General features: G+C 55.1%; 1 protein-coding gene across 5 annotated transcripts in view; it reads right to left on the bottom strand.

The window, feature by feature from the left end:
* The window catches only part of TLN1 (talin 1), a 35,127-nt gene extending 24,851 nt beyond the window's left edge, over window positions 1-10,276 (bottom strand). The window contains exons 1-6 of one of the 5 annotated variants that reach the window (XM_041470955.1): window positions 9,941-10,276; window positions 3,717-3,883; window positions 1,400-1,497; window positions 1,035-1,164; window positions 652-804; window positions 222-364 (exon numbers count right to left, since the gene is read on the bottom strand). In XM_041470955.1, the coding sequence (XP_041326889.1) occupies window positions 222-364; window positions 652-804; window positions 1,035-1,164; window positions 1,400-1,497; window positions 3,717-3,846 (654 nt within the window). In that variant the 5' untranslated portion in view covers window positions 3,847-3,883; window positions 9,941-10,276. Of the gene's footprint in view, window positions 1-221; window positions 365-651; window positions 805-1,034; window positions 1,165-1,399; window positions 1,498-3,716; window positions 3,884-3,957; window positions 4,097-9,940 lie in introns of those variants that run through there. The other 4 variants (XM_041470960.1, XM_041470956.1, XM_041470957.1 and 1 more) reach the window with 4 other exon arrangements.
* Window positions 10,277-10,428: the final 152 nt, after the last annotated feature.

Here is a 10,428-nt window from a genome sequence, read left to right on the forward strand (position 1 = left end):
TTCAGGATGATTCCTACCAGACAGAGCTGACATGGGATTCCCTGGGGAGCTCTGGAGTACACAGAGGACACAGCTGGGATTGCCAGTGTTGGCTCTTACCCAGGACATAGCTGGGTATCCCAAAGTACCTCCCCATTGTGGCTCCTGACAAAACCTTCAGCCACCAGACTTGTCAGGGGCTGGCAGGGGGCAGTGGAATCAGGTGCTCTGGGAAGCTGTACCTGCACGTAGAGCAGGTTGAGCTGCACAGGATCTCTGGAGTCCACGTTCTGATCAGAGTAGAAGAATTTGCGCCGCAGCAGCAGTGTTTCATTGTCATCGATGCCTTGTTCACGCAGGGTCCGGCCGTGATCCAGCCAGTTCACTGCAGACAATGCCAGGGTGTGAGCAGGGACAGGCACCAAGGCATGGCTGGTCCTGGCCCTGGGGCTGCTTACGCTGAGTGAGAAATGGACGTCTGCCTGATGCATCCCAGTTCTCACCCATCTGTCCTGGGCCCCCAGGCAGGAAATATTCTACGAAGTGTGGACACATGTTCCTTCATCCACATGTTTCTCTCCACACCCTCTTCTTCTCACAGGGGTCCCTGCTCCCCTCCCCCAAGGCCACTGGCACAGGCTGACCCCATTCCCAGAACATCCAAGCACCTACACTCATCATCTGTGTGCAACTTCTGCTTGAGCTTTTCCATCTTCTTCTCATCTCGCAGCAAGGTCTTGTCCTTCTTGAGGGTGCCAGTAACCTCTTCCTTCTTCTCTTCCATGATCTCCCGTACAAGTGAGTACTCATCATTGTTGGTGATGCCTGCAGGAGAGCAGAGAACCAAACTCGGAAGGACTGTTCTGCCAAACACAGAGCATGGAGCAATGCAGGGGTGCAGAGCAGTGTCCCCTCCCTAGTGTCACGCACCCCCCAGATACCCCTGCTGCCAGGCCATCTGCCACAGAGCTGCTGCTGCTCCCACAGAAGCCTGTCAGGTTCTGCCATTCTCTCCCCACCTCCCTTCTATTCCCCTGTCGCTGTCCTCTCCTCACCAATCCGGGCACATATTGTCATGAGCATGTCCGTGACAGTTTTGGAGTCATCCACCATCACTGTTTTCACTGTCCCATCCAGCATGCGGATCTTCAGGGGCCGCTGCTTCTTCTTGTACTCCATGGTATCCTGCAGGCACAGCAGAGCACAGCTACCAGCAGTGGCACCAGTGCAGGGCACCCACATCTCACCATCAGGCCAACAGCTCCCCCCTGCCCAGTGCAATAGTGGGGAAGACAGGGCGTGCTGCAGGGCACAATGCAAGGCAGCACGGCAGGGCACCCACACCAACTCCATGCTGTGAGCAAGACATCCGACCACAGACCGAAGGATGCAGCTGGAAGGATGTGGGAAGGATACTTACCCCATTGCGAAGCATGTAGTAGTCCAGAGCCTTCCCAGCCTCCAGCCAGATCCCTTTCTTTGGGTCTTCATCCGAGAGGAAGAGCCCAAAGTCATTGGCTGAAAAACAGGTACAGTCTCTAACAGGGTAGTCCTGAGAAGCATAGGGCCACCACAATACCACTCTGTGCCCAGGGATATGGACTGGTGCAACCCAGTGTGTGAAGCACAGCAGCTCTGTGTTTAGGCTGAAGCCTAAACCTAATGACAAACAAACAAAGCTAGCATGCAAGCTCTGAGGTTTTACCACAGTAATCTATGGAAAAAATCTTCTGCAGCATGCCTACGCAACATTGAACTTGGAACTGACAGACACAACAGAAGGAACAGCTTGCAGTTGTGGCTGTCAGCTCTCTGAAATCTTCAGTGCAATGTGTAGTAGTAGTGAAAGTAAGGTAGCAAAATGCTGGGGATCACCAGGAAGAGTGCTGGGAACTGGTCTATAAATACTATAAATTCACACTTTGAGTACTCTCTAGTGGTAGGGTCTGCATCTCCTCAAGACACAGTAGAGTTTGAAAAGATACAGAGGGACAACTTGAATGATGGAACCTTGGAGTGAGGGACTAGAGAAGCTGGGACTCCTTTTTTTGCAGAAGAGACTGAATGAGAACGGGCTCAAGGCTTACAAAGTCTCAGAGGTGGTGAGTAAATATTCACCAAATCCTGCTCCCTCAGGGCGGGGTACCTGGTGAAAGGGCTGCTGCTGGAGCCAGGGCAGCAGCTCCCCAGCTCAGACCTACAGGGACAGGCCCATTTTTATGTAGCAAGAGTCAGGACCACGCCTGACTTTGCCCTGGAAAGGTCCTTCTCCACCTCTGCAACAATCCTGCGCCGCAGGCTGTCTTGGTTGGCTATGTTTATAACTCGTCATCTTGTTGGCAGCTCTCTTTGGGGAGGGACAAATTCCTGAGCCGCCCTGCGCCTGCCTGGCTAACACTGCCGTTAGGATCCTACTAAACAGGGAGCAAAAAAATCATGAAAGCTTGCCATTTTATTTTTGAAGTAAAAAAAAAACAACAAAAACCCAAACTGTTTTCAAAATTCCAAGAGGATAAATCCAAAGCACTGAAAACTGAGCAGCTTGCCCCAGATCCATGGGTTGGGCGGGGAGAGGCACTTCCTGAGACAGAGCAAGAGCAGAGCTGGAAACTTACACTGAAGCTCTCCCAGCCCAAAGGTGACAAAAAAACAGGGCAGCTCAAAAAAGGAGCCCGAGTGCTCGTGTAAGGGGAGCAAAGAGAAGTAAAAGCTGCTAGGAACACATAGGAAAAGAAAGGCTGTGAGCAATTGAAAAGGAACGCAGGAATAAGAAGTTCCCTTTAAGGCCTTCCCCTTGGTGCTTTTTTTATAAACAGGCTGGCTCACACCCAGGAGCAGGAAATGCAATGCTCCTTCCAACACCACTATAGCCCTGCATATCCAAAGACATCCAGTCCGTTGCTGAAGCTGAAAGCCATACTCTGCTGGACTGCTGACCAGCCGGGCATGGTGTGAGAAGGCATTTCCTTTGAACCTCAAGGAATGTGCTGCTCCCAGATGTCGCTTGCACTCCCCCTCCCCTTCCCACGACTCTTGACCTCCACTTTGCTGTCTCTCCTCCATGGCACAGCTGCTTTTGGGGTTGCAGGGACTCAGGAGAACCCCTGAGACAGCGTCCCAGAGCTCCATCCGTGATGGGGACAGGCCATATCCGCGTGGGTGTGAGCCACATCATGAGCCCATGAGCCATAACCTAAATTGTGAGCCCAGCGGCAGCAAGAAGATACTGGAGCTGAGGCAGCCTAGAAAGGCAATGGAGCACCAGCAGGGGTCTGGCAGAGAGCTGCCAGTGGGAGACAAACTCAGTGGGGATTATATATATATATCCCAAGAAAGGAAAAATTAACTCCAATGGTTTATTAATGTTTGCTATGACCCCTGCAACTGTTTAAACCCACGTAGCCCTAGCTAGTGGTGATGAATGTAAGTAGGACAGAAGAGCAGAGACAGAAAGGGCAGCAGACTCAAATTGCTTAAAGAGTTATTTCACTTCCAAATGTGGTTTCCTAACTTCTAAACACATGAACGTTCTTCTGGGGTGCTGAGGAGGGAGTCTGAGAAACTCACACCCTCACATCAGCTGGGCAAGAGGACTCGGATTCCGCTTCCCCCACCCTACCACTTCTCTGGGAAAGTGCCAGAGAGGCACAGACAGAAAAGAAAAGGGAGACGAACGAAATGCCAGGAGCTAAGCCAAGGCAGCCCTGGCAGGGCAGCCAGTCCCACCATGGACTTACATTGTCCTATCTGTGCCTCAGGCACTCGCTCACGGATCATGCGGCAGGCGTCGTACACCATGGTGGAGGGCTCAAACTGCATCGTCTTCACCACGTTGCCAATGCTGATCTTCAGCGAGAGGGCAACCATGGTGGCGGCTGGGCTGTCCCCACTCCTGCGTCACCTGCTGGAGGAGACAGACAGGTGAGCTCTGACTGATGACCCCACCAGTATGCTTGCTCCCTCCTCCTTTGGCAGCACCTGAAAGCCAGGATTCAGCTTCCAGTGGCAAGCAAGGGCTGCAGCCTGTGCCAGCGAGCCTTTGAGAGGTCCCCTTCCAGACCCTGGGGCCTGAGATCAGCACTGGGACCCCCACCTCCTTGTCCTAAGGTCCTAAAGCCAATTTTACTTGCCTTGTGGGAATGACAGCAGCTGGTACCCACCAGAGATACTGCCAGGGAGAGGAAGTGAGCATGAGGAAGCACACTAGATAAGCTATGAGAGCATGATGGAAGGGGTTATAATTAAACCTGCCATGACACAGAAGCCACAAGAGGAAAACCAAGTTTTGACCCAGAGGTAGCAGGGCCCTGCCCCAGCTATCAGGACCCCTCATGTCACCAGCAGACAGTGCTGAGCTGGCAGCCTGAGCAAAGAGGGACGGAAAAGCCAGAAGCTGCATGAGGAGGCAAGATAAGGGCACTAGGCAATGAATTCACACATTAAATGCAATTGCCTGGGAAAAGCATCACTCACACCCAAGGTGTGCTCATGAGATCAGGGTCTATGGCAGCAGATACCACACCAACCCAGGGCACAGGACAATGCACAGGAAGGCAAGAGACCACCTGTGACAGGTCTCGCTGCATGGGCATACAAGAGCCCCACCATGCCATCTGAAAAAGGACTCAAGCAGGGTCCACCTTGAAGAACCAGCTTCATGTAACAGAATCATAGAATCATCAGGGTTGGAAGAGCACCCAGTCCAACCACCCACATAGCACTACCACAGTAACTCCTACATCACTAGATCATATCACCCAGCACCAGATCCAGATTCCTCATAAATACCTCCAGGGATGGTGACTCCACCACCTCCCTGGGCGACCTATTCCAATGCCTCATCATCTTAACAGTGATATTTTTTTTTTCTGATATCTAATCTGAACCTTCCTTCTCTCAACTTAAGGCTCTTGTCCTCTCACTGCAGGTACGGCAGAAGAGACTGGCCCCCATCTCACTACAACCTCCTTCCAGCCAGTTACAGAGCTCAGGCTTAAAGGACTGCATAGAGCAGCTTCAGAGCAAGCGCCCCTCAACAGAGCTCCAAAACACCAGCTTTAGTAACACCTAATCAGAACTGCAATATCTGTATTGCAGACTAAAAGCTGAAAGAAGTACCAGAAGTAAAAGGAGGTCATATGTAAGTGCCCCACTTGCCTGATTCAGCTTGTAAGAGCTCTTCCCTTCAGATCTACCCACTGTGAAACAGCTTTCAGTGCCTTCCCAGGTTGCTAAAGGCCTCAGGGTCCCTCCCAAGTCCTTTGCTCCTGCCCCATTGCTCCATGCCCTTCTCAGAATTCCCTGTCCCTGTCTGGCCCCAGCCCGATGCTCTCCAGCAGTGACATGCCTTTTCCCCTCCCTGAGTGCCTGCTCATACAGAGTGAGTCCCCTGTTCTGCTGACCCAGGCTGCCTTGTCCTGAAACTCCAGTGATGGGAAGATGCAAGAGCACTGGTGGGATGCATATCTGCTTATCCTCTTTTAGATTCATTTGCTCCTACCAGACTTCCTATTATGGCTGTCAGGGAAAGCTGATCTTGCATCCTCAGCCTGGCCTGGGAAGGTTCTTGGGCAAAATGTGCTGGCAGCCTTCCTTGAAGTGCAGCAGCACTTGGTGAGCCTGTGCATCTCTGCCTAGTGCTGCCAGCTCCAGTCCCCCTGGGAGGGGGAACACCAGCAGCAGGCTGCTCTCAAACACAGACCTGAGCAGCCTAGGGGCAGGATCCATGTCCAGTTCTGGCCAGGAGCAAGTCAGAGGGCAGGGGCCCTGCTCCTGCAGAGCCATAAAGCCACGCTGGTGGCGCAGGGTGGGAGGCAGGGACGAAGGAGCGTGCCGCCTCCGCCAGCACATGGAGCGGCTCCAGCTCTGCATTCCTGAGCCGTTCTGCAATGTTTCTGCGGAGGCCCGTGGCCCCCACTGTCTCCGCTGCTGAGGAATGAAATGCACTTCAGCTCCGGAGCGAGGGAGCCCATCGGCGGAGGAAAGGAGGTGGCAGAGGCACCCACCCGTACCATTGCCATCTATCCGGAAGCACTAGCAAAGCTGTGGAGCTGAACAAACGAGGAACACCCTGTCATGGAAAGGGTTTTCCAAGTATTTTATATGCAGGGCGGGCTGCTGCGGTCACCAGGCCAACTTCTCTACATCTAAAAATATACTTAAGTTGAGCATAAAGCTGCTTTCCATCCCTCTGCAGGAAAAGGAGAACATGCTACTGACAAGACAAGGTCAGAGACCATGGAGGAAGGAGTGGAGGATGTTGGACAGTAGAGAGGAACTGAGAGGAGCCAGGACATCTGCCACTAGTTCTGCATCCTCTTCTTGCCCTCACAAAGCCACCCAAAACCAGGCACTGCACCAGAGGCACCCCTTAGCACACCCTTCACAGGGGTCACATTGCTTCCCAAGACCCCACCAGAGCATGACTGCTCAAGCCTTCCCACTCCCCAACACTTAAAAAAATTACAGAGCTCAGAAGGGAAGATGCTGATGACATCAAGGAAAACCTCAGAGAAAATGGAGATGGTTCACTTCAATTTCCATATTCTCTGGAAAAAGTCAAGGCTCTAGCAGCTGAATTTTGCTGACAGCAGTGTCCAGAGCAGAAACATTCTCTGCTGCAAAAGGAGACCTCCCCAAACTGGGGAGAGATTTGTCAGCAAAATGTGGCAATTAATTACACAAGGTTTGGAAATCTGCTGCCTGGTGCGAGGGCATCAACGCAGGGCTTGGCCCCTACAGACCTCTCCCCTCTGCAAACCATGTGGAGAGAGAAAAGCTGGACTAGATGTAACAAATGAGACAGCGTGGGAGCCTGGCACTGCAAACCAGAAAAAAAAAAGGACAGTGAAATTCAAGCTGTCCCCCTAGAAAGAAGAAAAACAAAAAGCCCAAACAAACCAAGTCTTGATGAACACACACCAAATTTTTGCTGGCTCATCTCCAGAGAAAGCAAACCCATTCTCAATCAAACCTATTCTCAATCACATTGTCAGTATGCAAAGTCAGATAAGGCACCGGAGCAGCCGGATTAACACACTTCTGCATTTTATAGCAAGTTGTGTACAACCCGTTTTGAACCACAGGCATGCTTCTGAGCCAATCCCAAGATGATGAGGGGGAGGGGTTAACCTTGGTGGGGTCCCACCACTTCCCGCTGTGGGAAGGAGCTGCTGTGGCTTCCTCCATCTCACCCCGCACAAGGTGAGCAAAACCCAGACAGTGGCGGAAGCCTCCAGGCTGTGCCTGAGGGCAAGGTCAGTGCAGGCAGGGCTGTGGGCAGACGGGACTGTGTCCCAACGTCCCAAGGAACCACCGGGGACACTGACAGCACGTTTTTGGTCACGTGATGGAATTACTGTATTTTTGTAGGAGTTCACTGCTGCAGTAACAGTTACATGGAAGGGTTTGTGTCTTAAAAGACAAAAAAAAAAAAATCAATCAAAATTCAACTGCGGACAGCTGGAACACTTGTGATGAGTTTCCAGAACAAGCTGCAAATCTTCAGATGCAACAGTTCTGCCATTTTTATTGCTTTCTCTCTTAAGGGATACTCCGAAAGAGGTTTTGTAATGGGGTTTGGTTTTTTCCTTCTTTTTTTATTTCACCTGGGAAAGGCCCCACTGCAGACCACGCCTGGACCAGGACCTGGCTGCAGGAAGCTTCATCAGCTGCAAACCATCCCAGTGCTGGGGTTTTCCACAGGCACAGCCCAGTCAGTACAGCCACTGGAACAGCTAGGAAGATACCAGGTCACTGCTGCAATGTCTGCAGCAGTGGCTTGGCAAGCACGTCAGCATCTGCACTCCACCACCATCAACAGGGTCAAAAATTAAGCCGGTAAGAAGCCAGTCTAGGCTCTGGCTGGGTTCTCCTGCGTTCTCCAGCGCAGGAGCAGCCACAGTAGGCACTGAGGTAGACAGGGCTCAGCCCTGCACCAATGGGAAGGCTGAGCCAGCAGCCCCAGCTGGTTTAGTGTCACACGCTGCTGAGACCGTTCAGCCCAGTTCCGCTTTCCCAGCTGCATGTCCATGTCAGATGGGAGGACAGTTTCTTCCAGCCGAGGCTGAGCTTGCTCCTGGGGAGCATGAGTGGCTGTCAAGGCCAGACACAGCACCCCTGTGACCACTCTGCTATTACCCATGGCTAGGACAGCATCATCCTCTCACTCCTGCAGGGGGAGAGCCCTGCTCTGCATGGGAAATGGGCAGGGGCCAGGCAGCTGGGCTGGAGGATCGCAGCCGCAGCCTGCTCACATGCACTGCGCTGAAGCAGCTCCAGCTATTGACTGCCAACATTTCGCACACATCTCACATCCTGTCTGCTCCTGCTCGGCATCCCTTGACCTCCCAAGGAATGGAGCACAATCACGGCACCTCTAGACTGCCCATGATGAAGGCAGGCATGGGGACCAGTGGGACTCCAGCCGCAGCCTCTCCTGCATCCTTAGCAAGCTGGCCCTCTAGCACAGGACCCCAAAAGCAGGGGTTGAGGTGCACTGCATGCTGTCATAACCTCTGGAAAGCACTGGGTGCCCTGATCCAGGCATCCATGCTTCCCACAACAAGCAACTTGCCCAGCACTGTGTTGCTGGACAGGCAGAATGGTGAAAGAAGAAGAGAGCATGGCTGCATTTTGGGGTCATTTCACCCAGCAGCCAGCAAAGCCCAGTTCTGAAAAGAAGGGCATCCCACAGGACTCTCTTCCCCTTTCCTCAGCATTCCCACTCTCCCTTCTCTAAATCTAATGGGATCTGTCATTTTGGGAAGCACCAGATTCCTGCTGCTGCCATTCAGCAAGGAAATGGAGTGCTTGGCTGGTGCTTTCCATGCACCATCACGGATTCACTTAGCACTTGGACGCTTTCACCCTATGACCCAGGGAGAGACAGGTGGTCTGGACCCTTTACTGGGCAACTCACAGGTTTTGAAAAAACTAAAGATCCCAAAAATATGTGCCCTCCCCTTCTCAGCAGCGAGGCTCAGAGAGAAGGGAGTAAACAATTATCGCTACCAAATATGGGTCTAACAGCCAGCGATGAAGCCACGGCAGAAGCATGTAGACATCCTGCCGGCAGATTCAAAGGGATGGGGAATTTGCAGGGGCTGGGGCAGGATCCGGCAGTGAACAGGCAGAGGATGGGAGAGCGCTTACCCCTGCTTAGTTAGTTGCTTCGGTGGGGACATGGTGGGGACCCACGCCTTCCCCGACTGGGGCCAGTCCCATCCTGCATGGGAACCACCCCAGCGCCCCATCCCGGGGCCAATGGCCAGCTGGGTGTCCTGGTGGGAACTGTTGTAGTGACCTCCCTGGCTTCGGTGTGGCCATGGGAAGCACTGTGCCCTCGTGTCCCCACCCAAAACCACACAGCAGGACACAGACACCCTTGCCACTCGCTTTTCCGCGCGTCCCGGCAGGGTGAGTGGGGTGCCGGGGGAAAAGCTGCGCCTGGCCTGCCCCAAAGGTCACCTCACGCCCAGGCTCGTCCACCTCGGTCCCACGGGACCCCCGAAGTGAGGATGCTGGTCCGGGCCTCGCCACGGTGGACTCCAGGCCCGAGCCTGGTGAGGCAGGGCAAGGGCAGGGCCGGGGATAACGTGGCCGCAGATAACGTGGCCGCGCCAGCCCCGGAGCCTCCGGTGGGCGTCCGTGCTCGGGTGGCGCCGGCCCCAGCGGCGATCTGGGCATGCCCCAAAGTCTGAGTGAACCCCGGAAGCCCTCGGGCCACCGCAGCCCCGCGGACAAGCCCCGGTTGGAGCAGGGAAACCCCAGTAACCGGAAAGCTGCTTCCTCCCTGCCTCCCCGCCATTTACCGGGCGGGGTGCAGGGCAGGGTCCCCGGGACATCCGTTTCCGGCAGCCCCCCGAGAGCCAGGGCGCTGCCGGTCCGCAGGACCCCACTCTGCAGCCCCCCCTCCCCGGTTACCGGGACACCGTGTGTCCTCCGTCCCCCATCCCCGTACCTTTGCGCGGGCAGGAGCAGCGCGGCGGCCCCGCGACGCTGAGGGGAGCTGAGCGGGCGGCACCGCCCGCTTCCCGCCCCCCCCCACCCCCCCGCCGCGCATGCGCCGGAAGACGGCGCGCCGCCGGGCGACACGACACGGCCCCGCACGGTACCCCGGGCTGCGCTCCACCCGGACACCGCGCCAGGAGCATCCCGTTTCCACGGACAGCGCTACTCTGTGCCCGCGCGGCCCGGCCCGACGCCCCGGGGCTGGGCACCGTTCTGCGCCCGCGCAGCGTGGTCGTGCTCCACCCGCTGCTCACACCGCACCTCCGGGCGTTCACCCGCCCCGGGACACCCCCGGGGCCCCGCATAACCCCGGACCCACCGCCCTCCCCTCTACCCGTCTGTCCCATCCCCTCCTCTCCTCTCCCCTCCTTTCCCCGCCCGCCCCGCGCTCCCGCCGCCCGCGCGCGCTCCCGCCGCCCACGCGCGCCCCCGGTCAAC

Source organism: Pyrgilauda ruficollis, unplaced genomic scaffold, assembly GCF_017590135.1.
Source record: "Pyrgilauda ruficollis isolate IOZ18807 unplaced genomic scaffold, ASM1759013v1 scaffold251, whole genome shotgun sequence".
NCBI classification, from domain to species: domain Eukaryota; kingdom Metazoa; phylum Chordata; class Aves; order Passeriformes; family Passeridae; genus Pyrgilauda; species Pyrgilauda ruficollis.